Source organism: Myxocyprinus asiaticus, chromosome 21 (assembly GCF_019703515.2).
Source record: "Myxocyprinus asiaticus isolate MX2 ecotype Aquarium Trade chromosome 21, UBuf_Myxa_2, whole genome shotgun sequence".
Classification (NCBI taxonomy): domain Eukaryota; kingdom Metazoa; phylum Chordata; class Actinopteri; order Cypriniformes; family Catostomidae; genus Myxocyprinus; species Myxocyprinus asiaticus.
Genome location: NC_059364.1, coordinates 8185169 through 8202520, shown reverse-complemented (window position 1 = coordinate 8202520; position 17352 = coordinate 8185169). Strand labels below are relative to the sequence as shown.

Sequence of the window (17352 nt, the reverse complement as noted above, 5' to 3'; positions counted from 1 at the left end):
GCCCATGTAGCAACCAGCATTTGCTTTTAACAAATGAATTATTTCAGACATACTGAACTCTTGGATCACAACATGGATTACAGAAATTACTTTGACATTTTCTTTAAATTAATAATTAAAAACATGGAGCAAATTCCACACACAGGAATTAGGTGGGTAAAGCATGACCAGATATTTATCCAAATTGCATCACTGAAAACTTTATGGCTCAAATAATAAAATGGATTTACCAAATAATTAATGTGAGTGCTTTTACAAAAGTATGAGCTATACATTTCTGCTTTTAAAATGCAATTTTTGCAAATGAGTTTTAAACAAGAGTATACAGAAAACGATGTAGATGAAGCTTAACTTGTATTAACCCCGAATATTTCTTTTAGACTTTAATTTCGGTCTACTGCTTGGGTCCTGTATGCAGACATACGAAAGGACATCTTGGTCATCTTTGCTTAGATAAGACAACTACTACTAAACAACAACGCATTGTCTTATGCATTGTTATTCTCCCTGTTTTAGAACCATTTTAAAGCAAGTGCATGATTCCACAAGTGCTCTGCAGAGATGTTGGGAAGTTTGTGAGAGTATCTGACCAATAGATATGCCCCTCCTGTTGCGGACACAACTCCAGACAGCCACAGACCCTGAGTGATCAGCTGCAAAAGGCAAACAATACATTTACTGATGGATCAGTTTCTATTATATTTGCATTGTTAAAGGAGGCTCATCAAACACTCTCAAACTATTCACCTTATCTTGCCAATGCCAGCGTTTCACAGCTTCATGGTATCGTGTTCTGGTGAATGTGACCTAAGAGGAAAATAATGAAACACATGAATTACTGGAATTCCATTTACTCACCCTCATGTTGTTCCAAACCCATGACTTTCTGTCTTTCAAGGAGCATAAAAGATGTTAGGCAGAACTGAAGGCTCAGTCACCATTCACTTTCATTGTATGGATTAAAGTTCTACCTAACATCTCCTATTGTGTTCCACGGAAGAAAGGAAGTCATACGAGATTGGAACCATATGATGGTGAGTACTATCCCTTTAAACAATATTCAACATTATACAGCTAACAAAACAACGGTCCCTGATGACAAAGCGATCCAAAAGGTCTCACCATTGTATAAAGTGGGATGATTGTTTTTGGCATGATGAAGTGAAGGATGTTGTCCAGGTATTTTCGGAACAGGAAGTATTTGGAATTTACATGTGCCCTCATCTAAAACACAAAGCACATTGTGAGTGAAGCTGGTGGCAGTATTTAATGGTCTAGAACAGAATTGTAATGGTAACTGGTAATGGTTAAAGGTGAAAATAATTTCCTGTGTGTGTATGTGTGAGTACATGTTTATACTACATTGTGAGGACCAAATGTCCCCACAAGGATAGTAAAACCTGAGATCACCTACCTTGTGGGGCCCAGCCAGCAGTCCCCACTAGGGAAATGGCTTATTAAACATACTAAACAATGTTTTTTTGGTTTAGGGGTAGGGTTAGGGTTAGGGGATAGAAATATCATTAGATCTGTATAAAATCCATAAAATGCATGGAAGTCTATGGAGAGTCCCCACAATGATATAAAAACAAGTGTGTGTGTGTGTGTGTGTGTGCATGTGTGTGTGTGTGTGAGAGAGAGAGAGAGAGAGAGAGAGAGAGACTATATTTATCACTCTGTCATCACTAATGAGGTTGACCCATGTGTCACTGCGGTCTATATATCACGTCTGATCAGCAGAAACTGGTAGAGGTATTTAGAGTGATTACTTCTATACTGTGACTGCGTATGTGTGTGTATATATGCGTAAATGTGGGTGTGCATACTACTTAATGAACAGAAACGACAGGGCCGCTTTGACTAACAACCCTGATAAAGAAGCTTGTAAATACAACCCACCTCTGAGAATGTTTTAAACCCTCAGTAATACAACACTCTAAGTCCTTTGATCCCTTCTAACTGGACATTCCACCCCACCATTTATTCATCCATTCATATTATCCTTGCGTTATTATTATCATCTACAGTATCAATCTATCTATCATTATCCATCCATCCATCCATACATCCATCCTTCACTGTCATCCATCCATCCATTATCATTCATCTACAGTATCATCAATCCATCCATCTGTCCATCCATCCATCCTTCATTATCATCCAACCATCCATCCATACATTCGTCCATCCTTCATTATCTCCATCCATCCATTCATCCATCCTTTATCATCATCCATCCATCCATCTATCCATCCTTCATTATCATCCATCCATCCATCCATATCATCATCTCTTATCAGTAAAGCCCCAAAATGATGATTGTGTTGGACCCTGTTGGTTCTCTAAAAATCTTTTGTCAGACAGTGTAGCAAGTTGCACAACAATGTAAAATTAACTACACTTTTAAAAGACAGCTAAAGAGATTTGGGAGGTCTTATGGGAGGTCATCTGACTGCATCAAGTTTTCTGATATCATTTTGTTGAAGTTAATGGCCTACCTCTATGTAGTTGTACATGGCCAGGTCAGCTATGGCATGATCGTCAGGTACACGAACACTGGTGTATTCTTGAAGTACAGCAGCTGCAGGTATATGAATGAAAATGGTTACGCATCCGTTATAACTCCAATAACCTTTTGCATAAGAAGTGAACACTTTTTATACACCTGCAGTTTGAGACTAAATATTTTGCCTCCTGGTCTCTCTTAGTTCCCTCAAGTTTCTTTGAAAACTGATGTCATAAAATGCTAATAAGTGAGTTTTTTTTTTATTAACATTTAGGCCTACTGCTAATTGGCAATCAACAAATCTTTGCAGTGGCATTAGTTGCTGTGATTATAGGGATAAAATGTAAAACAATGACCAAACAAGATTTTTTTAGATTTCAAAGATGAATGTACTTTTATCATAGAGCATAAATAAATAAAATTAAACTAAATTATTAAATTAAATTCAGTTTGAATTGTCTTGTGTAGTCTTACCAAAGTCTTCATTAAAGTGTTCCATAATCTCGTCAAAAACTAAACAATCCTCAAACCCCTGTGATTAAACAGTAAAGTTATGAACATTAGTCATGTTAAATGTAAAATCACATTAGTTTTCTCATTTCCTGCTGTAGGATATAATTTATGATCATTCAAATTCTTATTTATAAACTTTCAAGGGTCCTTTTAGTATAGTTTCAACTGAATCTATCACACAAACGTATATCACAAAGATGATGGTTTTAACTTGTGTTGCTAAAACTTTACATTTAACTGCTACAAGTAGGTTAGTCAATATCATTCAGATGGACATTAGATAATTACACCATTAATTACATTGATTTTTATGTGTCAATCAATCAAACTCCACTTACAGCGTTCATGCCTTGACCATAGAAAGGAACGACAGCATGAGCAGCATCTCCCATAAGGACACACTTATCAAACAGATGATACGGGGAACACTTTACTGAGACCATAGCCTGAGCCGGCAGCCGGAAGAAATCCCGTTTTAGAGCATCACTGTAAAACACAAACACTGTGTATAGCCTACAAACTTAAACATGGTCACACTGATACATGCATATGAACATATCATACATATAGGCCTACTGTATATATCTGGACATACAATCACTCCACCTATTTTTGCTATACTTTGTTGTACGATGACTTACTGCTTAATTATGTTAATCGTGACATTTTATGTATGTATATATATATATATATATATATATATATATATATATATATATATATATATATTAGTATTATTAAAGCCACCGTTCATTAAAAAAAGACTACATTTTTCAGCATTCCACCCTATAAAATTTCTTTGCACTTTCATTACTTACAACAATTATGACATTTTTTCCTATAAAAATTATGAAAAGGAAAATCTTTTAAAAAATGTGTTTCAAACGCACGTGTCAAGATTTTATAAATGTAATATCTGCATTCATGTTGGTTTCATATAGTTTTGAAAATCTTTTATACTATTATACACTACAATTATTACACTTAATTACACTATAAAGTGGTATAATCATCAAGACATATTTTCCTCAAACTTAAGTTTTCAAACATATTTTCCAAAGTAAAATGCAAGATTTTTTGAATAATGAATATCATCAAGTTTTCTTGGGGTTAAATTCAAAACTTACTGACCTTGAACACAGTCAATCTGTCATATCATTTTCTGTTTTATGGTTTTCTTTTCACATTGCAATAAAATAACTTCTTACATGTTTGTTATACCACATTGATTTTGATTTGGAGGATGAAAGATTTTTCAAATATTAACCATTTTCAAAGCAAGTCCACTCATTCATATTCTTCACTAATTCATATTCATTTCAACAAATTACAATATACAAATGACATCCTTCTGCAAAAAAAATAAATAAAAAAAAATAAAAAATCTGCCTTTTAATGAACAGTATTAAAGTCAGTATCAGTATGAATTAAATTTTTTATGCTTTTTTTAATAAATCAATTCAGGCATAAAAATTAGCATCATATCCATTACTAAAAAGATAATTTCATCATGCTGTAAAATCACAATAGTTTGATGAATCTTTCAGTACTTAAGTATGTGTCATTTATGTCCATGAGAACTGTACAATCATTTCGACAAGCAAAGGTAAATGTTTCAAATGACTCACTATCCTTACCACTGTCAGCTCAGTACTGTACTGTATCTACCCATCACCTGCAGCATTCATATTAAAGAAACTGTGTGTCCGTTAGACTGCAATTTCACACTCACAAAGCAGTACTCAAGAACTGAGAGCGATAAAACAGTAGAGATAAAGAGAGCTGTCCTCACACTCCTATTAGAGGTATAGAGTCAGGGAAGTATTTCTGGAAGAACTGAATGACCTCGTCACCAGTGTGAATCTTCTCAAAGTCTTCAAAGGGCATGAAGAGGGTGCATGTGAACGTCCTGTCCTTCAAAACGAGAAATGAAAGAAACAATGTTTTCCACGAGGAAACTACAGCATATAACCAAAACAAAAGAATGCTTTTGGAGGCCAACGTCAAATTATTGGGAAACAACTTTCATCAAACTGAGTAACTCTAAGCCAATTAAAATATTATTACAAGGGCTGTCGAATTTAACGCGTTAATTCAGTGCAATTAATTCTATAAAAAATAGCATGTTAAAAATATTAACGCTATCAATCATCTCCCTGCCCAGACCATAATAAGGAATATCCCTACCATCGGAGCAATTCAAGCTTGAAGTACCACCTGTTTTCATCAGGGGGCAGTAAGCGAAACTCCAACGTGCAGCTATTCAGACAACAAAATCACACTCAGGCTTGCTTGACACTAGCGACAACACAAGATGAGAATATATTCTTGCATTCAAACAGATGGACAGAGCGCAATTCTGAATGCAGGGATCTTGAGACGTGTTTTTCTAAGTTTCAAACTACGTTTAACTTGACACAGTGACCTAAAAACGCTATTTATGACTCGATGCAACCAAAGTGAGACGCTCCAAAAGCATCCATCTTATGCATGTGTACATAGACGCATCCTTAGAAAAGCCCTTATAAATCTCGGACAGACTGAAAAATTAAACTCCAAAATGGATTGCTGTGAACTGTTGGCCAGTGAGAGGCTTATGTTTAATAATATGGAAATAAACCATATATTGCTTTCTAAAGCCACATTTTGTATTGTCTTTTCAATGCTTTACTCGTCTGCCACAATAATGTAATGAATTTTAATTGTCTGAATTATTATATTTAGAATATATATATATATATATATATATATATATATATATATATATATATATATATATATATATATATATATATATATTATATTTATAATTATTTAAATCAAATTGTTATTTGGGGGCCTTTCTCTGCAAATATTTATACATGCGATTAATTCCAAATAATTCAATTAATTAATCAGCATATCATGTAATTAATTCGATTACAAAATTGAATAGATTGACAGCCCTAATTATTGCCAAAAATCGAATTCGCTGGAATAAATAAAAATGATCTGTCAGAACAACATGATGGAGATTAAATGGTGACAGAATTGTAAGTTTTGGGTGACCTATACCTTTAAGATCTACTAATTAGGACAACTTTACAGGGAAAATGTTAATATTTAATATTTACTGAAAAAGGCAACCTCAACCACACAAATATTAGAGCATTTTACAATTTTTGAAAAAATGCAAACTAGTCCTCCTTTTCCAGAAATTGTTTAGCATTGTATGTCAGAGGTTATTTATTTACAATAATAGGTCAATCATAAAAATTATGTTAATAATAATAATACAGAAAATTATGAACTGGCCTCACCAAGTTGGGCAGGGCAATCATCATAAAAGTGTTCCTGGGCCAAATGTGCAAATAGTTGGGCTCCATCGCAAACTTACAGGACAGAAAGAGAGAGAGAAAGAGATGTGATCACAAAAAAGGAAGGCAGGTGTGTAAGGCAGACTGCCATTGGACATTTCTGTTCTACTTACATCTCCATCTTTGGGAGGCATAGTAAGCTCCATGTACCCGTGGGGAATGTACGTCTGGCTGTAATTGAAACGACTCTGCCGTAGGAACTGCTTCCTGACGGCAGAGAAAGCTCCATCACAGCCTACAATCAGATCTGCCTGGATCTCTTTCATATGGCCATCAGGTCTGTTAATAACGAGAGAAAAAAAATTATTTGCCAATCTACTAATGTATTAATACCTAATTCATACTGAAAATCTCTAAATTGTAGAAAGAACTATTTCTGGAAATAGTAGGATTTGAATAAAAGGTTTAATTTGTATTTATTTAAAAATGCCTTTTTATGGGGGCCTGGGTATCTCAGCGAGTATTGACGCTTACTACCACCCCTGGAGTCGCGAGTTCGAATCCAGGGCGTGCTGAGTGACTCCAGCCAGGTCTCCTAAGCAACCAAATTGGCCCAGTTGCTAGGGAGGGTAGAGTCACATGGGGTAACCTCCTCGTGGTCGCGATTAGTGATTCTCGCTCTCAATGGGGCGCGTGGTAAGTTGTGCGTGGATCGCAGAGAGTAGCATGAGCCTCCACATGCTGTGAGTCTCCACGGTGTCATGCATGACGAGCCACGTGATAAGATGCGCGGCTCGACGGTCTCAGAAGCGGAGGCAACTGATCCTTGTCTTCCACCTCCCGGATTGAGGTGAGTAACCGCGCCACCATGAGGACCTACTAAGTAGTGGGATCTGGGAATTCCAAGTAGGGAGAAAAGGGGATTTAAAAAAATAAAATGCCTTTTTATATCAAAATATAATATACTGTAAGTTTAATTGATGGCAGAGCAGAGTCAACACCAGACTGCATTTACTTTAATAACATATCTCCTCTTTGACTAAATTAAAGCCAAATGATTCAAGGCAACTGCATAAGTTAGATATTTAAAGGGCAATGAACATACACTTATTAAAATGTTTTAAAATGTTTAAAATGTATAAACTCAAATCGCATGATCTGAAACTGTTTAAGTTTAGTTATTAGAATTTATATAAATGTATATATTAAATTTGATTAAGCACTAGTTCTTTTAACAATTTATAATGCTTAATTCATAATATATGCAATATTTAAAGATTACTCAATTCAGTGTGTTCCCAAACGTATCATACTATTGAAATGTGTAAATATTTTAAATAAATAAATTTGAGTGTACAAACTTTTGTGATGCTCTCAGGCAGCCAATCCAGAATGTACTCCATTTAAAAAAAAAAAAAAAATCTAACCAAAGTAACATACAGTGTATTTAAAGGTGCAGTATGTAAGATTCAGAAACCCTTGTTATTAATGACAGCTGTGGCCATTAAGTGAACTGCAGCCAGCTACCTGTTGCTCATGCTCGCGCTTGTGCACACACTCCATAGGGACACGAGTGAGCGAGCATCAGCCAAAACAATGACGTAACGTACAAGACTGAACGTGATCCACCGGCATCATGCTGACAGATGAGGTAGCATAATTCAAATTACACTGTTATGATTGTTTTACTACAAACTTTGAGACTAAACTAAAACTACTTATCAGCTAACATAGCATACTGATACACACATACAGCTACATGCTACCGAACTATACCAGACAGTTTACTGTTGCACTGCAATTATGTTGCACTATTGCATGTTTTGTATGTCATATGTTGTACTACGATCAAGAAACCAGCGTATTTGCTTCAGTTTATCCTGTATACCTGACTTTTAGTATAAACAGAAGATCGTTGAAAGTATTTGAAAGTTATAAGGCAAGGTAGCTTGCAATTCGTCAGCGTTAGCAGGCAAGATCAAGTTAGCTAAAATTACACAGATCAATCCTTATGGCACTATAATTCACATGCTTTGCAGTTATGTAAGCTTACGTGTCCAATAAGAAGGACACCAATTCAGGGTCGGTTTTGATCCCCAAAACCGAACGAAGGTTCCTCCAGGAATCAAATGTCCTGCCGATGTTCACTCTAGTTTTCGCTCGACCACGATCACGTTCCCGCTTAGCCGACTGGATTCAGTAGATACATTTTTTTTTTTTTTTTTTTTGGCTTACTCAGAGTTTGTGTAGGAGTCAGTGTTGTGCTGGGAGCCGGATGTTTGCTGGATTCCATCTCTAAGATAATGTTACCTAGTGTTGCAGTTTGAAGAGAAGCTATTACTGTCTGACGCAAGGCTCTCTGGAGCACGCATAAACGTCACATCCTTTGGATTTTCCCGGCAAAACCGACCCGCTCCCTTCGCATGAAAATCAGTCTACAGACTTTAATAGGCAACCTAGGAAGTCCGGGAAGGGCTAATTTTTTAAGTCGCGTTACAAGTCGTTCACACATTGGCAAAAAAAGGGCGAATATTACATGAATATTGTTACATATTGCACCTTTAAGTATGCATGAATAATGTGGAGTATGTGTCTTACAGCTACCGGGCCAAATCATCACCTGCACTTACAGACATGTTTACAACTTTACAGGTGCTTATACTGTTAAAGATTGTTGTTTAAAAAAATAGGGTTGACTGGCCGCCCATAATGGAAAACTTCATACGAGACATTAATTACAAGGGGAGGGAACACATTCATTTAACTAGAAAAAAGAGAGAAAGAGAGAGAGAGAGAAAAGGTCACTGTTTACCCAAGAAATGTCATTGCTCCTTTTTCTGGACTCCAGTCCTGCAGCTTGTGACTAAAGTTCAGGGTCATGTTTGGATATGCCTCTGCCGCTGCAAGAAGTCATTTTAAATGCACATGTTTGCTTCAGTCATAAGAATAATATCTATCTATCTATCTATCTATCTATCGTAAAGTATTCAAAGTACATAAGACCTACAAAGCCAACATTCAGTGTTTGTCTTGATGAGCTTTCCTTTTCTAGTTTTATTTGAAATTTATAATTGGTTGAAAGTATGTCTACCTGTTAGCAGCTCCTTGTTTAGGTTGGCTCTGTCCACAGAAAGGATGTACTACAAAAAGCAAAAAACATAACTGAACAACCATGTTTAGGTTTGGGTTTGTATTCAGAAGGAATATGACAAATGTAACCTTTATTAATTGTATGTCCTGCATTATCAGTAATCTTTTGAGACTGAAATGATGGATAAATGGCATTGCTGTAATAGATATAAAGTTCACTCATCTGAAAGGCACTATAATCTACCGCTTGACATTGCGTTTTAAAAGCACCATTATGCAGATCACCGGCATTATTCAATCTCTTTCTGTGTGTGTTCTGTGAGAGATTACACAGCAGTAGTAATACGCTAATGATTGCATTATAGCTCAGTTTCTGTCCATCTGTTTAAATCTTGCTGTAATGATAATCCCTGCAGATATTATGAAGGTCACTGTAATAAATTGTAGTAATTTTTATGGTAAAAGACTGTAAAAATGCTACAGTTAAAAAACATTTATTGGTTAACAGGTAGTTACCTTAAAATATACAGTAAAATTTTTAATATATTTAAAAAGACAATACATGTAGTTTTACGGTAAAATTTTGTAAAAAAAAAAAAAAATTAAATGTAAAAAGTATGATTTTCTGTACAATTAACAGTAAACATTTATATTATGTTTAACAAGAGAGTACATGTACTTTTTACGATAAATTATTGTTGAAATTACGGTAAAAAACAATAATCGGGAGTTCCCAGAATTCCCTGCATGACCCATTACATTTCATTATATTTTATGGGAATAGTTATGTTTCTTCTTATTTTTAATATCAATTATGTACATTGGGGTGTTCTGTGTTATATCTGATGTTTAGTTGATGTTTACTGCATTATTTTAATTTCACATGTGTTACCCTGATGGTGTTTAGTGTTTGTGTGAGTGACACTGAGCACTGACTCTACATGTTTATTGATCATTGCTCCAGGAAGGGCCTCTATTGATGAACTTCATGTCATCATGTGCCCTTCTGTAATTACTATGGTGATTAACAATACATTATAAAGTGAAAAGCACATTTTTACAGTTTCAGAAGGATAATATATTAAGTTTATTATTTAATAATATAAACGACGGTGATGCACCGTAAAATATACAGGCATCAAAAGCCTGGAACGTGGTTACCGTATTTTTTATGGTGAATTTCTGGCAACCACAGCTGGCAGTTTTTTACCGTAAATTTAACAGGATTGTACAAAATGAACACATACAATCTGGGTCAGAGAAAGAGAGTTTTCAAAATGTTCTCTTATTTATGGGCATTTTGCTATTAAAGTCAACATGAAACAGTGTTCGCAACCCACTATACTAAGTGAAACAGGATATTCAACAACAAAAAATGTAGGGCTGGCCCCAATTTTATCTTGCAGGATTGGACCGGATATTCAAAAGTTGGAAAAGTGATTGGAGGCCAGGGGTTGAAAACCCTTGGGGACAGGGTCAGACGGGCCATAGGGAGAACCGGGACCCCCCCAACCCCTATAGAAATTCCTATTACTCCTATTATTTCCGGGTCTTTAAAAAAATCCCTGATATTTCCAGGTTTTCCATTAGACTGGAAACTCTATAAAAGGTGTGGTAAATACAACATGTGGATCTGCTGATTTCTCACAAAAAAAGGCAAAAGATGGGGGAAAAATGCATTCCAAAGTCCTTATTGCCCCTATTATCTGTTCATTATGATTGTAATGATTAACATACTGGTTTACAAGGAGAAGGTTGTATATTGACTCTGCTGGTGTCACAGGTCTTTGTACTTATGTTATATGTCAACCGCAAATGGACTCGCAAGTGCATAAAAGTATGTCTGATGTAAATGTTCTCAACTAGTAGGTAAATAACCCCATTACTATGCAATGACTTGTTAAAGACTTTAAAGACTGTCACGTGACTAAGCATTTCTGAACTGCAGAGATAAGCATACACAGGGTCACATACACAGGGTCACAGTATGTGTGTTGGAGGTACTATCAGGACATACTGTATTTGCGAAATTTTTATTATTACCTGTCCCTTCCGGCCGTAGGGTATAGGAGAACGTTTTCCATTCACATTGTGGATCATACGGGCGTGCATTGGAATGCCTTTGGAGACTATCTACAAAAGAAAACACATTTGACTAGATTTGACTGCTCAAGACATTTTATATCAGCAAACAATGGCTTGTGGAAACAAAGAACAGATTTTATAAGATCAACATTCCTATTAGACAATCATAACCCAAACATTACCTAACCTAACCTAACCTAGTCTAACCCTAAACCAACTCTAATATCAGATTAGATCCAATCTGACTGGTTGAAAAGAATGCTGTTGAAGCCTATAACCTAAGCATAACCCTTCTCCTAAAATTTGATTGGTGGATCAGAACGTATCCTACTTGGGTAAATCATATAATGCATTTCAAATAAAACGGCTCACAGCTGCCCTATCCGCCCATCCATCCATCCATCCTCTGCCTCTATTGCCTCAATCTAACTGTCACACTCTGTCAGATGTTAAAACTAAGTCATGCTAACTCAGGGTTCTGTTATGCTCTATTCCTGATCTGAAATTCTTGGCTCTGTCATGCTGAAAATTCATACAAGTGTAAATAAAAAGATCATAAAGTCACTGGACTCTATGTCCTCACTTTAGGCCAACAAAATACATAAAAATCTTCCAAACCTCAGTACTTTCTGTATTAACAGTAAGTTTGACTGTATAAGTATTGACTGTTAGTAATATTTGACCTTGTTTCACATGGCCACACTTCCTCATGGCAAGTTCCTAATTTCCCTCTGTGGAGAAGCTTGAGAGACTGGCTCAGCCGACACAGAACACATGAATTGTTCCAGAAAATGCGGCTTTACTAGTAGCCAGCAGGTGAAATCTTTTAATACTTTGTGAAGAATAAATAAAACTGAACCCAACACAATTTGGATAAAAGTGTCTGCTAATGACTACTTACTACATACTCAAAATACTGTGGTGTGTATTATGTGGTGAAAATGTCTTATTAGGAACACAAATTGATGTAAAATAAGAATAAATTGGCACTACAGACACTAAATTGTGCATTAACTTTCACAAGCAACACAGGTAAATGGCAGATTAAGTAAATATGGACTAAACAAACCTTTTCCTCCATTCCCACATGTTTCAAGGCCTGGCGCCCCCTATGGGAGAGGGCCAAGTTGATGCTTCGACCCTTTACGACTTTGGCCTTCCGAATATCTAATGGGATTAAAGTTCAAATGCACAGGTTATAAAAACACAACATAAGGAGACATTTGAATGCTTTACAGTAAATTTACAAAATGAGAATGTGGTTTTCTACAGTGGTCCAGAAAGCCAAATTATAAAAAGATAATAAAAGTATAAATGTCATTGCATTAGATTACAAAATATTAAAGCAAGTGCAATTTATTTCAAAGACAGCACAATCTCACTTTTCAGGCAAAGCATTTCACAAAATTTTGTTTTTAGGTTTTAAATGACAAAGCAATAGAAATGTTGATGGCAAAATGTATTTGGACACTTTCTTGTTGTCAAATGTTAGTGGAACATGTTCATAGTTAATGTGATGAACTACACAGAGGTAACTGTGCTTGGACACCTGTGTGAACATGAGGGTCTTCATACATTCTCTAAAAATGACTTTAACGCCAGTGCAAAAACAGCTCAGAAAAGTGAAGTTAGTTCTGAGATAGGCTGTAGCATCATTTGATTGCAGATTGGTTTGATATTTCACAATCTAATGCAATAACATTTAGACATTTTTAAGAATGGCTTAATTGTCCAAACATCTATAACTGTCCTAAAGTCCTTCAACAAGATTATTGTGTACTTAAGATGTTGAATTCTAAATCACTGTATTTGTGAATATTGAGAATACATTCAGAATGTTTACAAACGAACAAAAAATGTGGAGTCATATACTATGCTAGTGAGATAGCATGTCTTCTTCACCTTCTCGAGATTCAAAAACTGCAACATGAAATCCTCGTTTTGCGAAGAAGCAGGCGTTCAAAGATCCAACCTAAATTCAGAGGATTAGAATAAGAAATAGACTACAATAACAATATCTGTGCATGCACTAAAAGTACCAGAAAATACCATGGCTGTTGTTTTCAAAATGTTATTGGATCTAAATAATATGAGGTTGAAGATCAGTGCCAAAGTGTCAATTTTAAAAATGTATGTGTCTATAAGTGTCTTTTTTATAATGTCACTCCGTAAAACAAAGTGAGAAAGGCCAAAACATCTTTAACCTTAAACGCATACCTCGGGTGAGTCGGGTCTTTAGTGACCCGGTACCTCATTCCACCCGCTGTACCTCATCCATTATTTCGATTTTAAATTCACTATTGTTTTATATAGAATTGTTCTGTAGTCTATACAGTATTTAATGCAATTACATAAGAAGTAACTGTAATTAAATTACTTAAAAAATTAATAGTAATCCCTTACTTTACTTTTTCAATCAAAAGTAATTTAATTACAGTAATTAATTACTTAGTAATGCATTACACCCAACACTGATCAAGACACTTGGACTCAAACACACTGGATTCTTTCATGAATATTATATTCTGAGCTTTGATCAAGGTAAATCGTAGGGATGCCCATGCCATGCATATGTGATATTAAGTTATTTACAGAGTTTCATAATGACTTTGTAAATCATTAACATGCTCCTCATGTCTGTTATATTAGAATGAACCTACTATCTCTGATTTAAAGATACTGACAATAACAAAAGTTACATTGTAAAATATTTTTATCATTTGTTATATAGGCTTTATACAACTTTCTAGCCAACATACATAACGTGTGTGCAGAGAATTTGTCAATTTTTGCCTGTGCGTGATTGTTCAATACACAAACATCCTGGCAGATAAATTAGTGTAGAGGCTTTAATACAGATTGAATGCGTTATAAGCATTTTAAGATATGTAATCAAGTCATAAAGATGAAGTGATTCTCACCAAACCGCCTCCCACCACCGCTATTACTTTGCTCTGACTGCAGCTTGACAAGGAATTATGTGAGGAAACAGTCTCCATGTTTAATGCTCCTGAGATATTAAATGAGTTTAATAAGTAAAAAATGATCTGCTGGTGTCAGACTGTGAGTGACTGGGTTTCTGAGAGTATTTAAGCAGGGTTATGTGGTTATGAAGGAGGAGCGATACAAAGTCAAGTCAAACATCGACCGTCAGATCAACCCCCATTAAAACTCCTGTAACTATGATCATTAAACCCAGCTAAACACTTCACACACAAAAATGCAGTTTGTGTTTAATGCCATGGGAATAGTTGTATTTTACTGTATATTTCCAAAGAACTTTAAACTGATTTCATCATGACAAAGAGAGATCAGTAGTGTCATAATAAATGAAACCGCCTGTGTACGCGTAATAACTCAGTTATAAAACAAGTGTAATATCACCCCCCAGTGGAAATAATCAAAAACGACATGAATATGATGTACTTCATGTACAGTATGTGGAATATCAGTATTGATATTCAAATCATATATAGCTAGCCATATATCTCGCTGTCTAAAAAGCTGTGACCCACTTTCTTTCTATGAATAATGCTTTTATTGGATGACGCTGTCCTGTACAACTAAATAAAACATCTCTTCCGTCTCCTTTCAAGTCTTGGCTACTTAAAATTGATCGTGGCTTGGTTCGGAATTGCATACTACATATACTAGTCTTACAACTTACATTTAAATACATAAATACATTAATGCAATATTTTATTGGGGGGAAAAAATGCCGTGACCCGGATTCGAACCGGGGTTGCTGCGGCCACAACGCAGAGTACTAACCACTATACGATCACGGCGAGCCATCTAGCTGATGCACTCTAGGGGCAAAATTAAGATAGTTGTTTTATCAGTACATTTCATAAATTCTATATTTATAACACCTTTTATGGGTCAAACTAAACTGATTCTCCAACTTATTTTATCAAACAATTTGTGGATAAGAATGTAAAATAGCCTAAAGTAAAGACTGCTTATTTTTAAAATTCAAGAACAAATTATGTGACTGTTCCTAAATTGCACCTTGAGATATTGCAGCACAGAAAGTTTGACCTCTAGAACAGTTGCAAGCAGGTAGTTTACAAGATAAGCTGGTAGCTGTGTTTTGACACGTTAGCTGGTTTAAACTGGTCATAAGGTGGTCGAAGCAGGTCCAAGATGGTCATGAGCTGGTCCACGCTGGTCATAAACTGGTCGACCAGCTACCATCTTCCAGCTTGAGCTGGTATGCTCAGCTGGTAGATCAACTTCGACCAGTTTAAGCTGGTTTTTCCACCACCAACAAGAACTGCCTTTGTATGAGGACTTGGGACTGTTTATAAAGGACCCTGGCCTGTTGTGTTGTGAGAATGATAATTGTTGTTATGAACATTTAATAAAAAAATAAAAACATGTCAAAATATTTTTCGTATTAGGACCCTTCTACACAGTAGAGCCTACAAACTTAGCATAAAATAACACAACGCAGCGGTCCCGTAGACACTGTATGTGCGGTACACTGGTGAGAAGGCAAGAGGCCGTTTTTTTAATAAATGTCTGTGGAGGAGATGCTTCAGTACGCTGAATAAACTGCTTTTGAAAGGAAACAGCTCATCACTTAATGAACTGACCGCATGTATGCTAATCTTCAACATGTTTTACATTAAACAGTCCCTTTGGAATGAACTATGTGTGAAGTTTATGACGATAAAATGGATGTTTTATGAGAGAAGACACGGACAATTTTGCGACAAATAAGCATCAGTTTACGGCTCTCCCCATTCATTTGTATGGTATCCGCAAACGGTGACCTACTGTCGTAAGACGCTAGTTGACCACTACGCTCTCTTGTATGGTAAAAGCCAAGGAGCTCTAAAATACGGTAAAAGTGTAGGTAATAAAATAATCTCTGATTGTGTTCTGCCTTAAACCTGAATGTAGGTGTGGTCTGTTTCGTAACGTCAAACGTAGGCAAGGCATGACTAAGCAATTCCAAATGTTTCAGGAAACTAAAAGGTAGTTAAAAATATATTGTGATACAAATTCATGTTATATGTGTTTATATATTATAAACTAAGTAAAATATAACGTTGGATGTAAATTATTTAAATATGCAAAAAGCCGTTCCTGAAATGCTCTGAGATTGATTGCTTGTGCCTGCAGAAATCATGGCGTCATGACGTCTTCACGAGAGTTTTGTTGTACAGCACTGAAATATGCTGAAATGTGTTAGCCGGTGGGCCCTTACAGCGAGATATTGTCCGATTGTATGATATTGTCTACGGTTTTCATTCGAAGTATTAGGTAAGTGACAAATATATGTTTGCTGAGTGTATTGTTTTGCTTTTGATTGCTTTACGGGCGGATTGGCTCGCACGCGCCGGGCTCGTGTGCCGCTCTCGTTATTAGCCACTTTGCGGGACGCTCGCGACGCAGCGATTCATCACATTTCATCATCTGTTTCATGTTTTAAGATGGAAGATGTTTGAATCTCAATTTTTTTGTTGTTGATGTATAAATCAGTCAATGTAATTTTAAAAGTTACATGAAGACGCTGGAAGCCGACTGTTTCAAACCGGGCTATACTTGAACTAAAGCACTAAATTTGCTCATAATGAAAGGACTAGACTTATTCTTGACTAACTAAATTACTGGACGTAATTTACACGTAAGTAAACTAATGGACTAAATTTAAATGAAAACACTGTCCTTAATCTTAAACTAACATAAAGCTCTAACGGTCTAAACATACACTTGAACCGAATCACTATAATTACGCCCAACTAATGGCCCGCATTTATACTTAACTGGAACTATTGGCCCTCATTTACACTTAACTGGAACTATTGGCCCTCATTTACACTTAACTGGAACTATTGGCCCGCATTTACACTT

The 17352-nt window shown here is 35.8% G+C and overlaps 2 protein-coding genes and 1 non-coding gene across 5 annotated transcripts in view; 1 reads left to right on the top strand and 2 right to left on the bottom strand.

Annotated features, from left to right (window-relative positions):
• Positions 1-7: 7 nt before the first annotated feature.
• On the bottom strand, positions 8-14575 carry LOC127412275 (kynurenine 3-monooxygenase-like). Its single transcript, XM_051648508.1, has 15 exons — positions 14412-14575; positions 13393-13462; positions 12560-12657; positions 11449-11538; positions 9407-9455; positions 9128-9215; positions 6489-6654; positions 6319-6390; positions 4812-4933; positions 3358-3505; positions 2981-3038; positions 2499-2581; positions 1123-1224; positions 748-807; positions 8-653 (listed from the first exon to the last, which is right to left on the bottom strand). The coding sequence occupies exons 1-15, from the start codon at positions 14487-14489 to the stop codon at positions 513-515; spliced, it is 1425 nt and encodes a 474-aa protein (XP_051504468.1). The 5' UTR covers positions 14490-14575; the 3' UTR covers positions 8-512.
• A 631-nt stretch (positions 14576-15206) lies between these two features.
• On the bottom strand, positions 15207-15278 carry trnah-gug (transfer RNA histidin (anticodon GUG)). Its single transcript has one exon. It is a non-coding gene; the product is annotated as a tRNA-His (tRNA).
• A 1178-nt stretch (positions 15279-16456) lies between these two features.
• LOC127412192 (insulin-degrading enzyme) overlaps positions 16457-17352 on the top strand; it is a 39250-nt gene continuing 38354 nt past the window's right edge. For all 3 annotated transcript variants that reach the window (XR_007892393.1, XM_051648354.1, XM_051648353.1), the window contains exons 1-2: positions 16457-16473; positions 16621-16761. Coding sequence is in view for 2 of the 3 variants with exons in the window: in XM_051648354.1 (XP_051504314.1) it covers positions 16727-16761 (35 nt within the window). In the remaining variant the exon portion in view is untranslated. The remainder of the gene's footprint in view (positions 16474-16620; positions 16762-17352) is intronic.

Bases quoted from the DNA above. Each gene is read 5' to 3' on its own strand.
- LOC127412275 (XM_051648508.1), bottom strand. From the start codon at position 14,489: ATGGAGACTGTTTCCTCACATAATTCCTTGTCAAGCTGCAGTCAGAGC. The intron at 6,391-6,488 runs GTAAGTAGAACA...CTGTCCTGTAAG, and splicing joins TGCCTCCCAAAGATGGAGAT to TTTGCGATGGAGCCCAACTA. The intron at 808-1,122 runs GTGAGACCTTTT...TTTTCCTCTTAG, and splicing joins TCATCCCACTTTATACAATG to GTCACATTCACCAGAACACG.